Source organism: Onychostruthus taczanowskii, unplaced genomic scaffold, assembly GCF_017590055.1.
Source record: "Onychostruthus taczanowskii isolate IOZ18803 unplaced genomic scaffold, ASM1759005v1 scaffold8, whole genome shotgun sequence".
Lineage (NCBI taxonomy): Eukaryota > Metazoa > Chordata > Aves > Passeriformes > Passeridae > Onychostruthus > Onychostruthus taczanowskii.
Window position 1 is genome coordinate 2510636 of NW_024505892.1, and position 15895 is coordinate 2526530.

The following is a 15895-nucleotide window of genomic DNA, read 5'->3' on the forward strand; positions in this document are numbered from 1 at the left end:
GATTCCCCTTTTAGGCACCAGCAGTGCAATCCAAAGACAACTCTGTTCAATGGAACAATGCAAGAAACTCACATCTAATTGTCTACAAATATAAAATGTCATCTATTATCCCTTCCCTCGCTGCTCAGATCATGATCTTGGGGCATGAAAACATGTTTTAGCCTATCAGGTTGCTTGTTCTTTGGTAGCTTTAAGCTCTGGCTCTTTGCATGCCTAGAGTGGTTCTGTATTGATGCAGACAGATGCCTAAATACCTACCTCCACTAAAAACCCGAAAGCTAAGTATTGCTACATCAAAGTACACCAAGGAGCTCAATTTGTTAGATATGATCTTAGCACGCCTCAAATACTTGCAGAAAGCTTGGAGTGCTTTCCAAATTGTAAGTGTGGAGCCACCTTTTTCATTAAGTCACAGCTTTTAAAGCAGTGGCCCACAGAAAGGGCTTGACTTAACTCCATCTCAGCTGAGGGCATAGCAATTCAAGCTTTCTGTGGCCATGAAAATTCTCAGGCTAGTACATGAAAACTGTTTCCTAGAGGGTACTCTTAAAAACCTGAGTCAAGTAAGACACAAGGGTTTATAAGTGGATCAATTTGATATCCAAACCCATTTATTTTGAGAAGTACCAGAAATCAGTCACACTTAATGTTATCAGACATAGGTGTGTGGATTCCCAGATGGCTCAAACTTTTGAAATGATCTTTAGTTTCTGTTTGTTATCTTACTTTGACTTGCAGTACATTTTGCAGCCTTCTTGCATGTCAGCTGTTCCAGATACAGATCATACACTATGCACTCCTTTGTACACTAGCACCTGGTCCCATGGATTAGTTTTAAAAGCTATGTAGTTAACTTTCAGACTGCTTGTGGTAATGCATGTCATATTTATCCTAATGGGTTTGACAACAATCCTGGTGACAGCCTGTGGAAGGTTTAATAACTGTCCAAGAAGGAAGTTTTAAATACTGTTAGAGACAGTTTTACACAGCAGATAAAATTGCGTCCCCCAGAGGGAATTAAAAGATTCTGAAGTTATTGCAGTTACTTAGATCTAGATCTTAAATTTCCTTGAAACTGTGTTTTAACTTCAACTTGCCTGTACTGTATTTACAGTGTACCACATACACACATCCTCCTAAATCCATAATGTCTTCCACTAAGCCTGTTATGTACTAACAATTATAATATTTTCTGCCAGTACTTGCTTTCTCATCATATCAAGCTGTCTTATGAGGCAGACTGCCCTCACCCTTCTCCACAAATTAATTAGCTCTCCTTGCTCCAATACATTGTTCTGTCCATCTCCATATTACACTCACGTTGCACCTCCTAGAGGTTATCCTTTTTCTATGTTATGACATCACACAGAAATCTGGATTATTTCTGCAACACCTTGCATAATGTTGCTGCAGAGTATACATACAATGTCATAAGAAGAGAGGCACTGTCAAGGAGAGAGAGATGTTTCCAAATAGCAATTTATCTGGCAATTTATTCCTTGGGCAGTCAAGCCTTTGATTGGCATGATGAAAACAAAGGTAGTAAAAGCTGGGATTTATAGACACCAGGAGACAGGCTATAAAGCTATGAGTCTGATGTTCTCAACTCTTAGATCACTGTGAGGCTGAGCAGTACATCACACTTCCAATTACCTCTGGCAGTTTTCATATCTCAACAACAACCACCAGAAAAGGAAAGGAGTCAGCAGTAAGCACTTATTATAGGAGAGCTGGATGGCAATAGTCTTTGTTCTTGGTCCCTGTGGACTCAAAGTACATTGAGGAAGAAGGTTTGAGATGGTTGGTTTTGAAGCAAATCTGGGAGGCAGGGAGCAGGGGATGTGCAATGTTGAAGTTGTTGATCCACTTTTTCTGGTGGCTGCTAATGTGAATTATCCCAAAAGCAGAGATAAATCCCACTCCTTCCCTTCCCTCTCCCATCCTATGAATGTAAGATTGACCATACTTTCCTGTTCTGCTTCAGGGCAGTGAGGAAATAGAGCAACATTAATAAAGTTTGCAGATCAGCATTTTGTGGAAGTGTTGCATACTGTACATTTCTACTGTGAGAGGCTATCTTGTATCTGATTTGTTATCAGACTTTGAGTTACTCTTCTGTCTTTTAACTTATTACATATCTGTGGTGTGCAAACTGGGTCCTACAGTATCCACGGTCTCTGTATGTGGGTTTGAAGTCAACAGAGCTCTCAGTATCCAGAGCTCCTGTACTGGCAAAATTCACCCAAAGCCAAAGTTTTTACTAACATAAATATGCAAAATCTCATTAAATTCAGTGGAGCTGTGCCCATTACAAGAGCAGAGGTTTTGGCCTCCTGTGCCCATTTTGCATATTCTGGCAGGTGACATGCAAAAGCAGGGGTTTTCCTGTAGGAGGGATCCATGAATTATCTTAGGCTGGGATCTCATCCCCCACATAGGTAAAGCAGGTGGTGACATGGAGAAGTTTCTAATGTGTAGCCTTGAGAAAATGATCTGCCCAGCTCTTACCCAGTCAGCTTACTTTGAGAGAAGCTGAACAGAAAATGGGGGTGGGGGATGATTCTGCAGAAACACATGCCTGCTGGCTGAACTGTCTTACAATGATCTTTTTCTGACAGTAGTTTGTAGAATCAGAGGAAGTCAATTAAAGGAGAGACTGTTTCCATGGTCTGTTTGTTGGTATGTTTTTCTGGACAGATCTGTATAAGTACACCTGGAGTTCATGTACAGAATGATGAAGAGGTATTTTTTTAAAGGAGTCAAGGTGTGGTTATTCATGTTGGTGGTAAGGCATGTCCTTGTGTAGAGAGTTTAGAGCAGAAGAACTGTGGTTTGGATGTGACCACCACCTTTCATTTAATGCAACTTCAAGAAACCTCTAAACTCCGTGTATGTGCACAGAAAGCTGAAGCTGTGAGATTCCTCATCTCAGGTTTTGATACATACAAGTCAAATAGAGGTAAAGGTCTTTCGTTAGTCAGAGTTTCTGTGTCCACAGGGAAAAAGAAAACACTGAGAACTGATTAAAGAATTAAAGATTAAAGAAACTAAAAGGAACAGTTCTAGAAGCATAAAGAAAAAAATGGAGATCTTGTGGGCAAAGAAGAAACGGAAAATTGTGGGCAAAATCTTGTGGGCAAAGAAAAAATTGAGATCTTGTGGAGAAGACTGGGACCACTCTTCTAACTTTTGTTTTTTCCACATCATGGAAATACACATTTTTAAATTTTTTGAAAACAAATTACATCACTGGTTCTTTCACCAGTCTCCATACCTGAAGTACTGCACATTTTGACTGAATGAAAGGTTAATGGTTTCGCATTAATTTTGTGATTAAATAAAAGCCGTGCAAGAAAGTGGTAAAGTAGTGATGAGGTAGCAGATAGAAACATGAAAGATAAAAACAGTGCTCCCTTTTTTTATGTCAATTGTTTGAAATAACCCTGTCAGCATCCATACCTTTCCTGTGGAAGATTTTGGTTGCAGGGCAGCATAATTGCAATGCAGCTCCCCTGGCAGCTGGCATCCAGCTCTGTGAGGGTTCACATCTCATCTGCATTTGTTGAATCAAGTGTGTGTGATGTTGTGGAGGTGGTCTGAAAACTGGAGGAGAAAAAGCCCTTGAACAGGCAGCAAACCCTTTCTTCCTTTGGAAAAAAACAAAGTAAATAACAGAAGCTGTGTCTCTCACTGGCTATAGCACTTGCTGTTGTATTAAAATTTCCAGGTCACATGCTGGAATTCTGTGGCCATCACGTGTGCTTGACCATACAGTGTTTGACAGATGCGACACTGGTTGTACTGATCCCTCTGCTCTGGAGAGCAGGGGAAGTGGAGGCTGCAGCTGATTCTCCGCATGATTTGCTGCAGGGCAGCGCTAATGAGAAACCCCTAATGTGAAAAAAAAGGGCTTGTAACTGGGGGGGGGGGGGGGGGGGGAAATCCAATGAATGTTTAAAAAGGAAGATTCAGCTCAGCTGTTCCCATAGGGCGTTTGCTGACCAGCTTTTTTCTTTTTGATATCACTGCAGATCAGCAGTTCACTCTGTACTACAGACCTCTCTTCTAAAGCTTGCCAGCTCTCCCTTCCAATGATTTGACAGAACATTCTTGGTGTAGATATGCAGAGACATGCTGAATTTGTGAGAACAGAGACTGGATTTTTACTGGTAGCAAGAGAGCATTTGTCTTTGATTCACAAGGATAATAATTTAACAAACAAGTAATCAGAGGAAATAGATTTCAACAGTGTGTTTCATCAACAGACTTAGATGCAGTGTGATATCTTTTAGAGTCAAATAATAACCTTCAATTCCTACAACAACATAACATTCTTAAAATAAAAAGAATAAAAAGAAGTTTCTATAGGACAGGATATCAATAGATTACATATTTTTGTATCCTGCCTTCTAAAGCAGCCCCATTCAGAGCTGTGACTGAAGAAAGCCACAAACACAGCGGTGTCAAAGAACGTGGTCTGCACCACCCCATGGCAACACAGGAAATATGTTTTCTTTTAGGTTAGTGAGATATAAAAACTTTTATGATTAACAGGAATGTTGATTAAAATCAGACCACTCATTAATTTACCTTAATGACGGGGTACAGGTAATACCTTTTAAATAAACAATTAAAAGGAAGGAAAATATTGGAGTTTATTATTTGAGAAATATTGATAAACAACTAACCTTTATGTACTATAAATGAAATTCAGCTAAGCATAATCTGTCTTTGTTACTGTATAAGCTTTATAGACAAAAAATTATAATTAGGTATAATATTTTTTCTTAATAGCTGAAATAATTAATAACAAACAAAGAAAGAAAAAGGCAAAAAAACCCCCCATCAATAAAAAAGTCCTGTTGCAGATGAGGTAATCCTTTAATCTCTGTGGAAATACATGTGCATTTTTTTCTTCTACTAGTCAGGTTTATCTGAGGAAAAAAAGAAAAGCAGGCTGAATTTACACCTGGAGAAGTGAAATTTAAAGCAATACCTGAAAAAGAGTTAATAATATTTTCTAGATTATCTTATTGCTTACATTGTAGTAACCTAATTTATTTCTGTCTGCCTCATTCTTTAATTAAAGGTATAAACTAAGCACAGTTTAAGAACTATATAATGTCAGTGAACATTACCTGCATTTCGTGTTTGTATCTGTTGATAATGGAGCATTCCAAATAACAATTTGTGAATTATTCTGCCAGCCCAAGGAGGCGTTTTCTGGCTGTTATCAGCATTGTCTGTTTGTGAAAGGTTCTGTTCACACGTCCTTTCATGCTACTGCTTAAAAGACACTCATTCACACACTTGAAAGCATAGGTATGTTTAAATATTTATGGAACAAGAAGAATTTTCAAGATCTTCCTCTAGAAGACTGTTAGTGGGAATTTGCATGTTGAAGTACACACACAGCAGGCACAGCAATTTTTAAACTCATAGAACAATTTAGACTCATAGAACAGCCCAGCTTGGGAGAGCCCTCCAAACTGGTCTAGCCTTTTGTGGGAAAGGGAGCCTAGATGAGATTATTTAGCACCATGCCCATCTTGAAAACCTCCGGTGACCCTACCATGTCTCTGTGGAATTTGTTCCCACTGTGAAAAAAATTCTTTCTTTATTGAGATGAAACTTTTTCCAGTGTCACTTGTGTTCCTTGCCCTTGTCTTCGTTCTACTCCCCTCTGATGAGACACCACCTGGAATACTGCAACCAGCTCTGGGACCCCCATCGCAGGAAGTCCATAGAATTATTGATGCAAGTCCAGAGGAGGCCACAAAGATGATTAGAGTGATGAAACACCTCTCCTCTGAAGAAAGGCTGAGAAAATTTGGATTACTCAGAATGGAGAAGAGAAAGCTCTGGGGTGACTTTGTAGCAGCATTTCAGTGCCTAAAGAGGTCTACAGGAGAGCTGGAGAAGGACTTTTGATAAGGGCATGTAGTGGCAGGACAAGGGGCAAGGGTTTAAACTGGAGGAGCGCAGGATTAGATGAGACAGTAGGAAGAAATTCTTCCCTCTGAGAGTGGTAAGGCCCTGGAACAGCTTGCCCAGAGAAGCTGTGGATGGTCCATCCCTGGAAGTATTCCAGACCAGGTTGGATGGAGCTTTGAACAACCTTGTCTAGTGGAAACTGTTTCTGCCCATGGCAGGGGGCTTGGAACCAGGTCATCTTCAAGGTCCCTTCCAATCCAAATCCTTCTATAATTTATGATTCTATGATTCCCCATGCGATTTCTGTTAAAGAAAGAGCTTCCATCGTCCTTGTAGCCACACATTAAGTGATGGAAAACTGTGATGAGGTCAGAAAATGGTAAGTTAAATTCATCTGTTCAATGCTGCACTGGGAAAGTGGCAGAGGAATCCAAACCCTCAGGGAGAGCTGTGAGCAGAGGGAGAAGTGCCTGCCTCCTTGCTGCTTGGTACCACCTTTGGCAGAGGAGATGGATGTAGTGTGTGCCAGTGCAGCTGCTGAAGGACAGACATCCAGTGAGTTCAGGCATGATGAGTGAGTGTGGAGTGAGACAGGAGCTGCTGAACTGTGCCCACATCCCATAGGTTACACCGAAGGGTGCCCAGGATTCAATGTGTGTGCTCGGTACTCCTGCCAGCAGCTCTCCCTGCCCCAGGAGACAGCTGCTCCCAGCAGCACAGCTTCTGGAGCTGTGGATGTGGATGTGCAGTGTTGCCTGTGTGTGCCTCTGCCCAGCCCAGCTGCCAGATGTGAGCTGGGTACGCGCTGGGTGTCCCTGCCCCAGGAGACAGCTGCTCCCAGCAGCACAGCTTCTGGAGCTGTGGATGTGGATGTGCAGTGTTGCCTGTGTGTCATCTGCCCAGCCCAGCTGCCAGGTGTGAGCTGGGTACGCGCTGGGTGCGCTGCGGGGGCAGAGCAGAGGCTCCATGCAGGCAAAGAAGCTTGTTCCAGTTCTTTCAGAGTTTGTCCCTTTTTGTGTTCTGTCAGTGAAGGATGGAGGACTGCTGCAGAAAATTTTCACTGTAAAGAGGCCTGACCATGAGTTTTAGATGGTTCGCTCTCACTTTAAATGCAGAACCTGCTTTTAGCATCGACCATTCCCATTTGTAATTTCCCTCATCTGTTCTGCAGCTGTTTAAGCCTGCCAAGAGAAGCATGGTCCCACTGATACACTGGTTTTCCTCTGAAGCCTTTTGTGTCTCACTGTCTGGGAAATCTTGAAATGAATGGGTTTTCACTGCATGCTGCTGTTTTTCAAAGAAAGTTTCAGGGAAATTATTCTCAGTCCAAAATTATTTTTTTTCCTCTGATTCCACAAATACAGTGTTTATTACATATGTATCCCACATGCAAAAAATAGTTTTCTAAGCAGTAAAATTCTTGGAATAATAAAAAAATCTTTCTTTCTTCAAATAACACATGGAAGGACAAAGAAGTTAAAAGGGGTTTGATCTTTATTTGGTAACAGTGTCCTTAGTGCTAAATCACACTGAGAAAGCAAGTAATATGTGATGGGTTCAAAGGGAGGAAAAATCAAACAACATCACCTAAAATAAAGGTAACAATATCTGGAGGATTTTTTCCAGAGCTATGGACACAGTCCATAGTTCTCCTTCTTTGGTTGTTCCAGACATTTTCATTAGGAAGAAGATGCATGTCATATAGCTTTGGTGCATGCTGTATCAACTGGCATTGAACAGTAGTGTATCCTGCACAATTTCTTAAATCCCATCATTAGTCCACAGAATTGCAACTCTTCATTACCTGTATCCTTTTGGGAAGTGTGATTAAAGTCAAGTTTCTTTGGGTGTTTCTTACACAGGATTTTTGTTTCCTGGTGACATGCAGTTTAGTTTCTAAAATATATTTTTATTTGAAAATCTGAAGGTCCTCTCACAAACATTTGGTACATTTCTTTTTTTATCACATCTTTTCTGGGCCTATTGCTTGATGTCTCTGAAAAAAAACAAACAATAAAAAATTGCATTTCATAACATTTCTTTGAGAAAGTTCTTTCCAAGGGTATATTGACAAGAAGAGTGAGTTCCTTGCATTGCATGCAAGATGGGGTTTTGGGTTTTTTTGGTTTTTTTTTTTCCTTTAAAGGCATATGGGACTCTATTTTCACAGAGATAACAGTGGCCACAGGGGGCAGATTTTTCATAACCATTCTGCATGCAGAAAACCCCTGATTTATATAGACAGATTTAATAAATCCATTCAACTTGTGTGTTATGAACATTCCTAATATCTCAACCTGGAATGACTGAATTAAAGTGTATGTCTAGACTGCAGGAAAGCTACCTTCAGTCCTTGTCTATTAATCACTGGAGGTGAGAACCAGAGTGGTGTGACTCTCTTTTGGCCTAGATTTTCTTCCTGTGGCTTTGAAATATGCATCTGAATCCAAGTGCAGTGTGTTTGAGTGTTATCATAGAGCACAGCTCTCCTGAATTCATGGAACTGTCATGGACAGTCTTACCCCGTGTCTGATGTATGAAGAGCCACTTGAATACACTTTCTCTTGGTAGAAAGTGCTATCACAAACTAAATAACCCTGCTTCCCTCTGCTGGAATCTGTCCTAGTACTTCAGGGCAAAGTACTTGCACGTTAATGTGTTCTTGATTTTTCTTCTCTCTGTTGACAGCTCTTAGACTGTTTTGTCATCCCAGTGGTGATACTCCTCTCCTGGTTCTTCTTACTGGTACGATACAAGGCAGTTCATTTCATTGGGATTGTGGTCTGCATTCTGGGCATGGGCTGCATGGCAGGAGCAGATGTCCTCGTTGGGAGACAGCAAGGAGCAGGTAAGTAAGAACGAATGGGTTGTGTGGCCAAGTTCTGTTCAGAGAAGCCATTGACCAGGGTGTGTCAGACCGGGGCCAAAAAAATGCAGAAATCTGGCAAGAAACTCTGTACCTTCATGGATCCAAAGCACTGCACTACTCAGAGTTGTCTCTTTGTCAAAAGGGCAGAAAGGGGTCACCACTTACAAGTCAGGAGTGCTGCAAACAGGCTTCTTGGGCCCTGTGTCTTACAACCCCCTGCAAGCTGGGGGGACAACCTAAATATTTGTAGTTTTGTTCTCTTTTGGCTTAGCTGTTGGACTGCAAACCTCTATAGCTTCCTTTCCAAATTGGATACATTTCTGAGCCATAAGCTCCTCTCACATCCACTGTGTGCTCTTGCCCTCCTCAGCTTGGCTTGTTTTTCTACAGAGGTGGGGTCACTTGGTAGGTGCTAAAACACACTGAACCTGTATACTACCAGTTGGGTTTTGCACACAGTCTCGTCCTAAAGCTTTGGGACTTGACTGTAACGTTTTTGAAAAGAACCTCCTTGTGTGTAAAATGTTTTTTTATGTGTGGCATCATATGAATAATGTGTGTATCTATTAATGCAGACTAGACAGAGTTAGATTTCATCGATCAACTTCCCCTGTCACATTGATTTCTCTAGTGCCAAGCCAAATGATGTGGGAAGGCTGGAAATTCTTTTCAAAGATTGTCAATTAGGCACAGTTTTCATTCTTAATTAAAAGCACTGAATTGTGAGCAGAGCATAATACACTGGGATTTAAAATTCTTGACTCAGCTTTCTGAATACAAATGCAAGTGCTGTAAAAACTGCATTTGCCAGAATGCTACCAAATAAAACAATGGAGCTTGTGACAGTGCTCACCGTATCTCCCTACCCCCTTTTATCTCTGTCCTTAATCCTGAAAGGAGACTTTTAGTTACTGATCTCCTTCAGAAGTAGCCTTGCCCCAGCTAAAAATGAAATAATATACTCTGTACTATGTAACCAGCCAGCCAAGGCTGTGTTGGGAATGGCTGATTTCAGAGGGATTGAGATTGCAAACCAGGGTTCCAGAAGAAACATTCTGTGTCCCAGCAGTCTAGAGAGTAACATGCTTGAGTGGGTGAGCTATGGATCAGCAGGAGCATGTGGAGCAGTGGAAGCAGACAAGGAACAGATTGAAGGGCACTGACACTTTGCCATCCAACTGCAGTAATTAGGTGTTGTTTGCCATGTTCATTATTAAAGCATGGGTATAGCTGTTAAGTAAATTTGTCCAGAAAAATCTGTTAACATGCATTATTGCCTTTTAAATTCGACCTACACATGAAAAACTGTGCCCATGCTTATTGCTATGCAGAGAGACTGCAGCTTTTTTACTTTTTTCAGTGGCATAATAATGTTATTAATGATGCTGTCTTCAACAGAGTAAAATAGATCATCTAGTTTAATTTCTTTAAAAGGCTAAAACTACACATTAGAATGTACAAATAGAAAGAATTAATGGCAGGAAAAAAAAGAACAAAATTATTTAAACTCTTCATTAAGAAGTTGTACACCATTTATAGGATGTTTCCTAGGACTGGACAAACTAAAGTAAGGAAGACACCAAAAGCAATGATGCTTCATTAGTCCTCAGTAAATGTCTCTGTTTATCTTATATTTTAGGGGACAAGAACTGTTGATACCTGTGTGCCCCTGTTGACCACACTGCTTACTGTATTAGAAGAGCCATAAGGCTCTGCTAGGTACCCACATAATAAGGCAATTTAGCCTGCCAACTCTTACAGTAGGGGAACATGAATTTAAAGTGTATCACTGAGAGATTAAAAGGTATTTTCCAAACTGTCTGCAGGAATTAGGTATAATGTGCCCACATGCTTTCAATTTTCAATTGTATCCTCACTGATATTTTGCACATTACTCAATGGGAAAACATTTACTATTAAGTATTTAGAGCTCTATCATCTTACATGCCAAGTATACCTGAAAAAAACATTATTCTGAACTAACACTCATGAGTTACTTTCACACTTCTGCTCCTGCCATACACAGGTGTCTAAGCCACACAGGTCTAAGTGTTTCATCCAGGTCTTTCAAAGCACTTCCTTGCTTTAACTTCCAACAGTCTCTGAAAACCAGTCACATCAATCCTGCTAATACATATATCAGTGTTCAATTTCAAATGGGACACATTGAGAGTGATTTTTAGGTATCATGTTCATCAGTAACTACAACCAAAAGCAAAAAGAAACACCTCTTAATGGCAGGAGCTAGGGCAAAAATGTGACAAAGAGGCCTTTTGGGAGTGTGAAAAGAGATTGTGTCAGAACACAATTCACATTTAAAAGATTTGTGTTTCAATATAATGCTGTAACTAGTTCCCAAAACACTAACTCTGCTCTGGACCATACAACTTCTCCACAGAATATTAAATATGGTAACAATCATTAATGTAAAGCCTGTTTTGCCAGGCTATGCCTTGTGTGTCTTCTGAAGAATGACCTACACCATTAAATTGGTGAAATACAACTTTATTGTCCTAAAAGTTTTTAGAATGCCTCTAATTAGTTGACACATGTTTCCTTAGCAATGCAACCAGTAGATGCATGTGGATATTGCATCCATGAAAAGAAGTCTATAGGGATATGTCAGTCTTGGGAGAAAGTCCCAAAGTCTCAGCCTCTCAAGGAGGCAAAGATAAGGCATTTGACAACCAGAATAATAATTGCTAAGAAAGAAAGCAAAAACATATTTTACAACATTTTTACACCAGTATATAAAGTTTTGGAGCACTAACTCCGTGTGTACCATGTATTACTCTAGTCACTGCATCTCAAAAAGAAGTCATCAGAAAATAAACCTGTATAAGCTATGGAGAAAGGTGAGAAAGCTGTTCAAGGGCATAAAATGGATTCAGATGAAGAGACTGTAGCCAGACTGGGACATTCCTTCTCTCAGAAAAGGCAAGGAAGAGACCTGTAAAGGTATATGAAGTCTTCAATTATATGGAAAGGGTCAGTACAGAGTGATTTTTAAATATTTATCAGAAAATAATGGGATGACTAATATGATTTTGAGGTATTCAGAGTAAAAAATTAAAAGCATAATGTACTTAATAGTAGGCTAAAAATATACGAATTTTACACAAATTGATGAAGAATCCCTCAAGGTTTATTAAATGTGATGGTCTAATGCAACTTCTATCTCAGAAAATGCCTGATCTACTGAGAACTGGCTGATAGAAGTCCCTCTGTACTTGCTTATTTGTTTGTGCTCTCCTGAGCCACCCTGTGCTGCTGAGTACCAGAGGAGGTTCCAGTGTCAGAGTCTGGTGTTCTGAACAGATCTCAGCTCCCTCTTCTGGGAAGGCCCTGAAGGCTGAGGCTCACACTCAGCATGAGAGCACTTTGGGAAGAGCTATCAGGGTGTGACGCTTGAGGCCATCCCATCTGTGTGAAAATACTCAGCCTCTGAGCTGCTTTTGTTTCACAGATGCAAAAGGATGATATTTTTGTCCTAGCAGGAGCTCTAAGGTCAAAAGCTTTTGCAGCAATACTTCCCTAAAGTGTCAGTGAGTAGCTGCAATAAATACCAAAAAAGTGAGCTCAGTGAAGAATCAATGGAGCCACTGTGAAATATGAAATGCATCAGGGGTATGAAGAAGTTTTGTAAAGTCTTGATGCTTATTTTAAATGAAGAACATCTTCCATTACTGATTGCAAAAGAAGACTAAAATAAGAAAAAAAACCCCGACAACAGAACAACCAAATCCTAAAAAGATAAACGGTCAAATATAAACATTTTTCCCATCAAGGAACATTCAAAATTGAAATTCAGTGAAAGGCGGGATGAGTATGTGAAAAACAAATCTCGTAGTATTTTCTAAATACAGAGAAGCCACATCTCCTCTGAGATGAAAAATGTTGGAAACTAGGAGAGTATTACTGGGAATACTTTACACTTCATTCCTATTGTCCTTAAACAGCTTATACTTTTCTGGTGCTTATAGCCAGTGTTGGGGACAGGATTAATGAACCCTTGGTCTGTCCTCTTATGACCATTTTTATTATCATAAATTTCTTCTCCATAGAAATTTCAGCACTGCAGTTTGGAATGATAACTGAAGGCTTAAAAGAACTCCTTAAAGAAAAATGTTGAAAAGATAATTTTGAACCAATTAGAATGTTTGGTTTCCATTTTTATTTACTGCAGTGTATATTTTACAAATCAATTGAAATAAAACTTTAAAAGACAGGGACATAAAAAGTCAATCATGATTTTTTAAAAGAAAACAGGATTTCTTTTTTAAAAATACTGTGTCATACTTCAGCATTTCTGCTGAAACTTTTCAAAGAAAAATCCATTATAATCCAACATTTCTGAATATGGTTCTGCAGAAATATCTGACAGCTTTGTGAAGCTGTAGCTCTTGTAGAAATAATTTAACAAGCCATATGTGCAGAGGAAATTGCATGCACCAGTTTGCAAAGCTAGGGCCTCAGTTTTCAAGCTGGAACTTGATCTTGATCAAATGTCACTGCAGCTCTCCCCAACATCCAATAATAAAATCTTCCAAGACTTAAAAAGATTTCAAGCAGTCTTTGATAACAAAATGTTTTAGTAATTCTGTATACCTGGAGGTACTGAAAATACCTCCAGGTATACAGAATTTCGTGTTCCTTGCATGCATTAGGTACTGCTATGTTAATTGAACCTCTTTTAAAAATCTGTCCTTATCATCACCCTGTCTACACCACATCCTTCCTCCTCCCTTTCTTGTCAAACAGCTCCATGTGAGAATGAGGTCAATATTAGGCTGTAATGATTTCTTCACTCATTTCACAGGTACACGGAATTTTTCAGTTGTCCTCAGATCTAAGTACTGAACTTGTTTTAGACTGGTGAAATTTCAAGATGAGACGCAAACTGCTCTATAAAGTTGAGTCACGTTCTCTCTGCAAAGAAAAGAAAATGTAGTAATAATAAAGTTTAAAGGATCAGTCTCTGAAGATCTCCACTTGGATTATATACTTTTTTTTTTACAAGTTTTTCAGATTTTTTTGGCTTCTTCTTTCTACAGCAAGGAATATGCTCTCCCTCTGTCTGACTGAGACTGGTGCATTGAATGAAAACTGTTTGAATGACAGAATATTTGCATTCATTTTATTAACCCAGATAAGGGCTATGTAGTGACTGTAGGGAAGAACATGCAATGGTTTTGGACAGAAGATGGTTGTTTTGAGGCATTCTGATTTTTTTTTTCTATTTATCCCTAGGTGAAAATAAACTGATAGGGGACCTCTTAGTACTTGGTGGAGCAACTCTGTACGGCATCTCCAACGTCTGTGAGGAGTACATCGTCCGAAATCTGAGCCGAGTGGAATTCCTGGGCATGATTGGACTCTTTGGCTCTTTCTTCAGTGGAATTCAGCTGTAAGTGGACAGGTTTGAGCTCACTAAAGCTCAAATAATTGCAGCTGTGGCATCCATTGAGATACACTAACCACTCATTCAAAATTAGCCCTTTCCGGTGGAGAGCAGGAAATTCCTCTAATCTTGGAATTTGCATTGGTTTTCATATTTCAAATTGGTGATTTGAATAATAACACAAAATTTTACCCAAGTACTCTAATTCAAGGACCATTGTCCTTGAGTAGTCACATAAAGAGGGAGAAGACATGTCACACTATCTTGCTGCTGGAGGACAAGTGGATGCTTCATGTATTATTCTGAACTGTGAATAACAAAATCTACAGCTTCTTTTGGTTCTGTTATATACTTTTAAAAAGTCTCTTTGATTTCTAAAGAGGTGGAAAACACATCCAGTCAGAAGGTGTTTTACTGGTTTGCTTGTTCTGTGTAACTACATTATGATATGGTAGAAATCTTGAAAAAGCCTTTAATAAAATGGCCTTTTCCTTCAAAATATTTAGCACATAGGAGATTGTTGCATGGATTTCGGCATCTACGGAGTCTGGTCTATATCCACATGTACCTAATGAGCATCTCAACTGCAAGCCTAATAGTTGGAAGGTGGCTTCCAGTGTTGCAGTAGTGTGGCTGATGTAAAAGTAGCCCTGCAAGATTGCTACATTTTGTGCAGGTCTGTCACTGGTGCTTGTAGCACAGAATGACTTGATTATTGGTCCAAAACAAGTTGCTTTTCTACAGATCTAAGCTACTCTGCTCCTAAGAACAGAGACTGATCAAAAAACCACAGCTCATCAATTCCTATTTCAATAGTTTTATTTTTTTTAGCTAGAGAGCTTAATATATTTATTTGGGATCTGAACAAGTGTCTTAAAATTATTTATATTAACTAGCTGCCATACAAGAAGTTCCCTTTAAAAAAATGGAATTTAAGGGCACATAAATGTGCCTAGTATCTTTGGCTAAAGCATTCTTTTATATGATTGTGATTAAGTAGCTACTAACATTCTGAGGACATCAAAGCAGTGCCCTTGTCTTGCTCTGTGTGTGTGAACTGTCATGTAAATGTCTCGTGTTCCAGAATTCAATTGTTGTGCCATTCCTCCCTCTTGACTGAAGCAGTTAGTCACAATTCAGGATCTGTGAGCTGTTCTGCTGGTGAGAATCTTGTTTTGGAGCAAGGCATCTTTGTATAAAGAAGTCACATCTGGAAGGAAATAATAAGAAACCATTTCTTTGCTGAAAGCCCTAAGGTTTTTCTATTCAATTTTTGACCTATAAATTCACTCCAACAGGTTTTTCTCCACCAGCCTCTGCAGCTTTTTGCTGATGGTGCTTTTTGGGCACATTCTAGAGACACAACCACACTTAGTTCATACCTGTGCCTTTTTTCCTACCTTTACCTGTAATGAATAGCAGAAGTCACAATTATGTGTTCACAGAGAATTAATGTAACTAATTATAACACTTACATCAAAGATAAACCAATTCCTCATGTTAAATTTGCAGGCTCTTTCTTTGAAATACTACTGGCCACTTTGGTGCAATATAGGACCTTTAGATCCTCTGAACTGAAGGAGTCTTAGACTGTAACATAAAATAAACACACATAATGCCTGTTGTACAGCAAAGGAGGAACAGCTAAGGTGTCAGGGGAAACAGTGAATTAATGAGTTGGCTAATTACCC

General features: G+C 39.5%; 1 protein-coding gene across 1 annotated transcript in view; it reads left to right on the forward strand.

Annotated features, from left to right (window-relative positions):
* SLC35F1 (solute carrier family 35 member F1) overlaps positions 1–15895 on the forward strand; it is a 221020-nt gene that overhangs the window by 180183 nt on the left and 24942 nt on the right. The window contains exons 4-5 of the mRNA XM_041423795.1: positions 8623–8782; positions 14054–14210. Of these exons, the coding sequence (XP_041279729.1) occupies positions 8623–8782; positions 14054–14210 (317 nt within the window). The remainder of the gene's footprint in view (positions 1–8622; positions 8783–14053; positions 14211–15895) is intronic.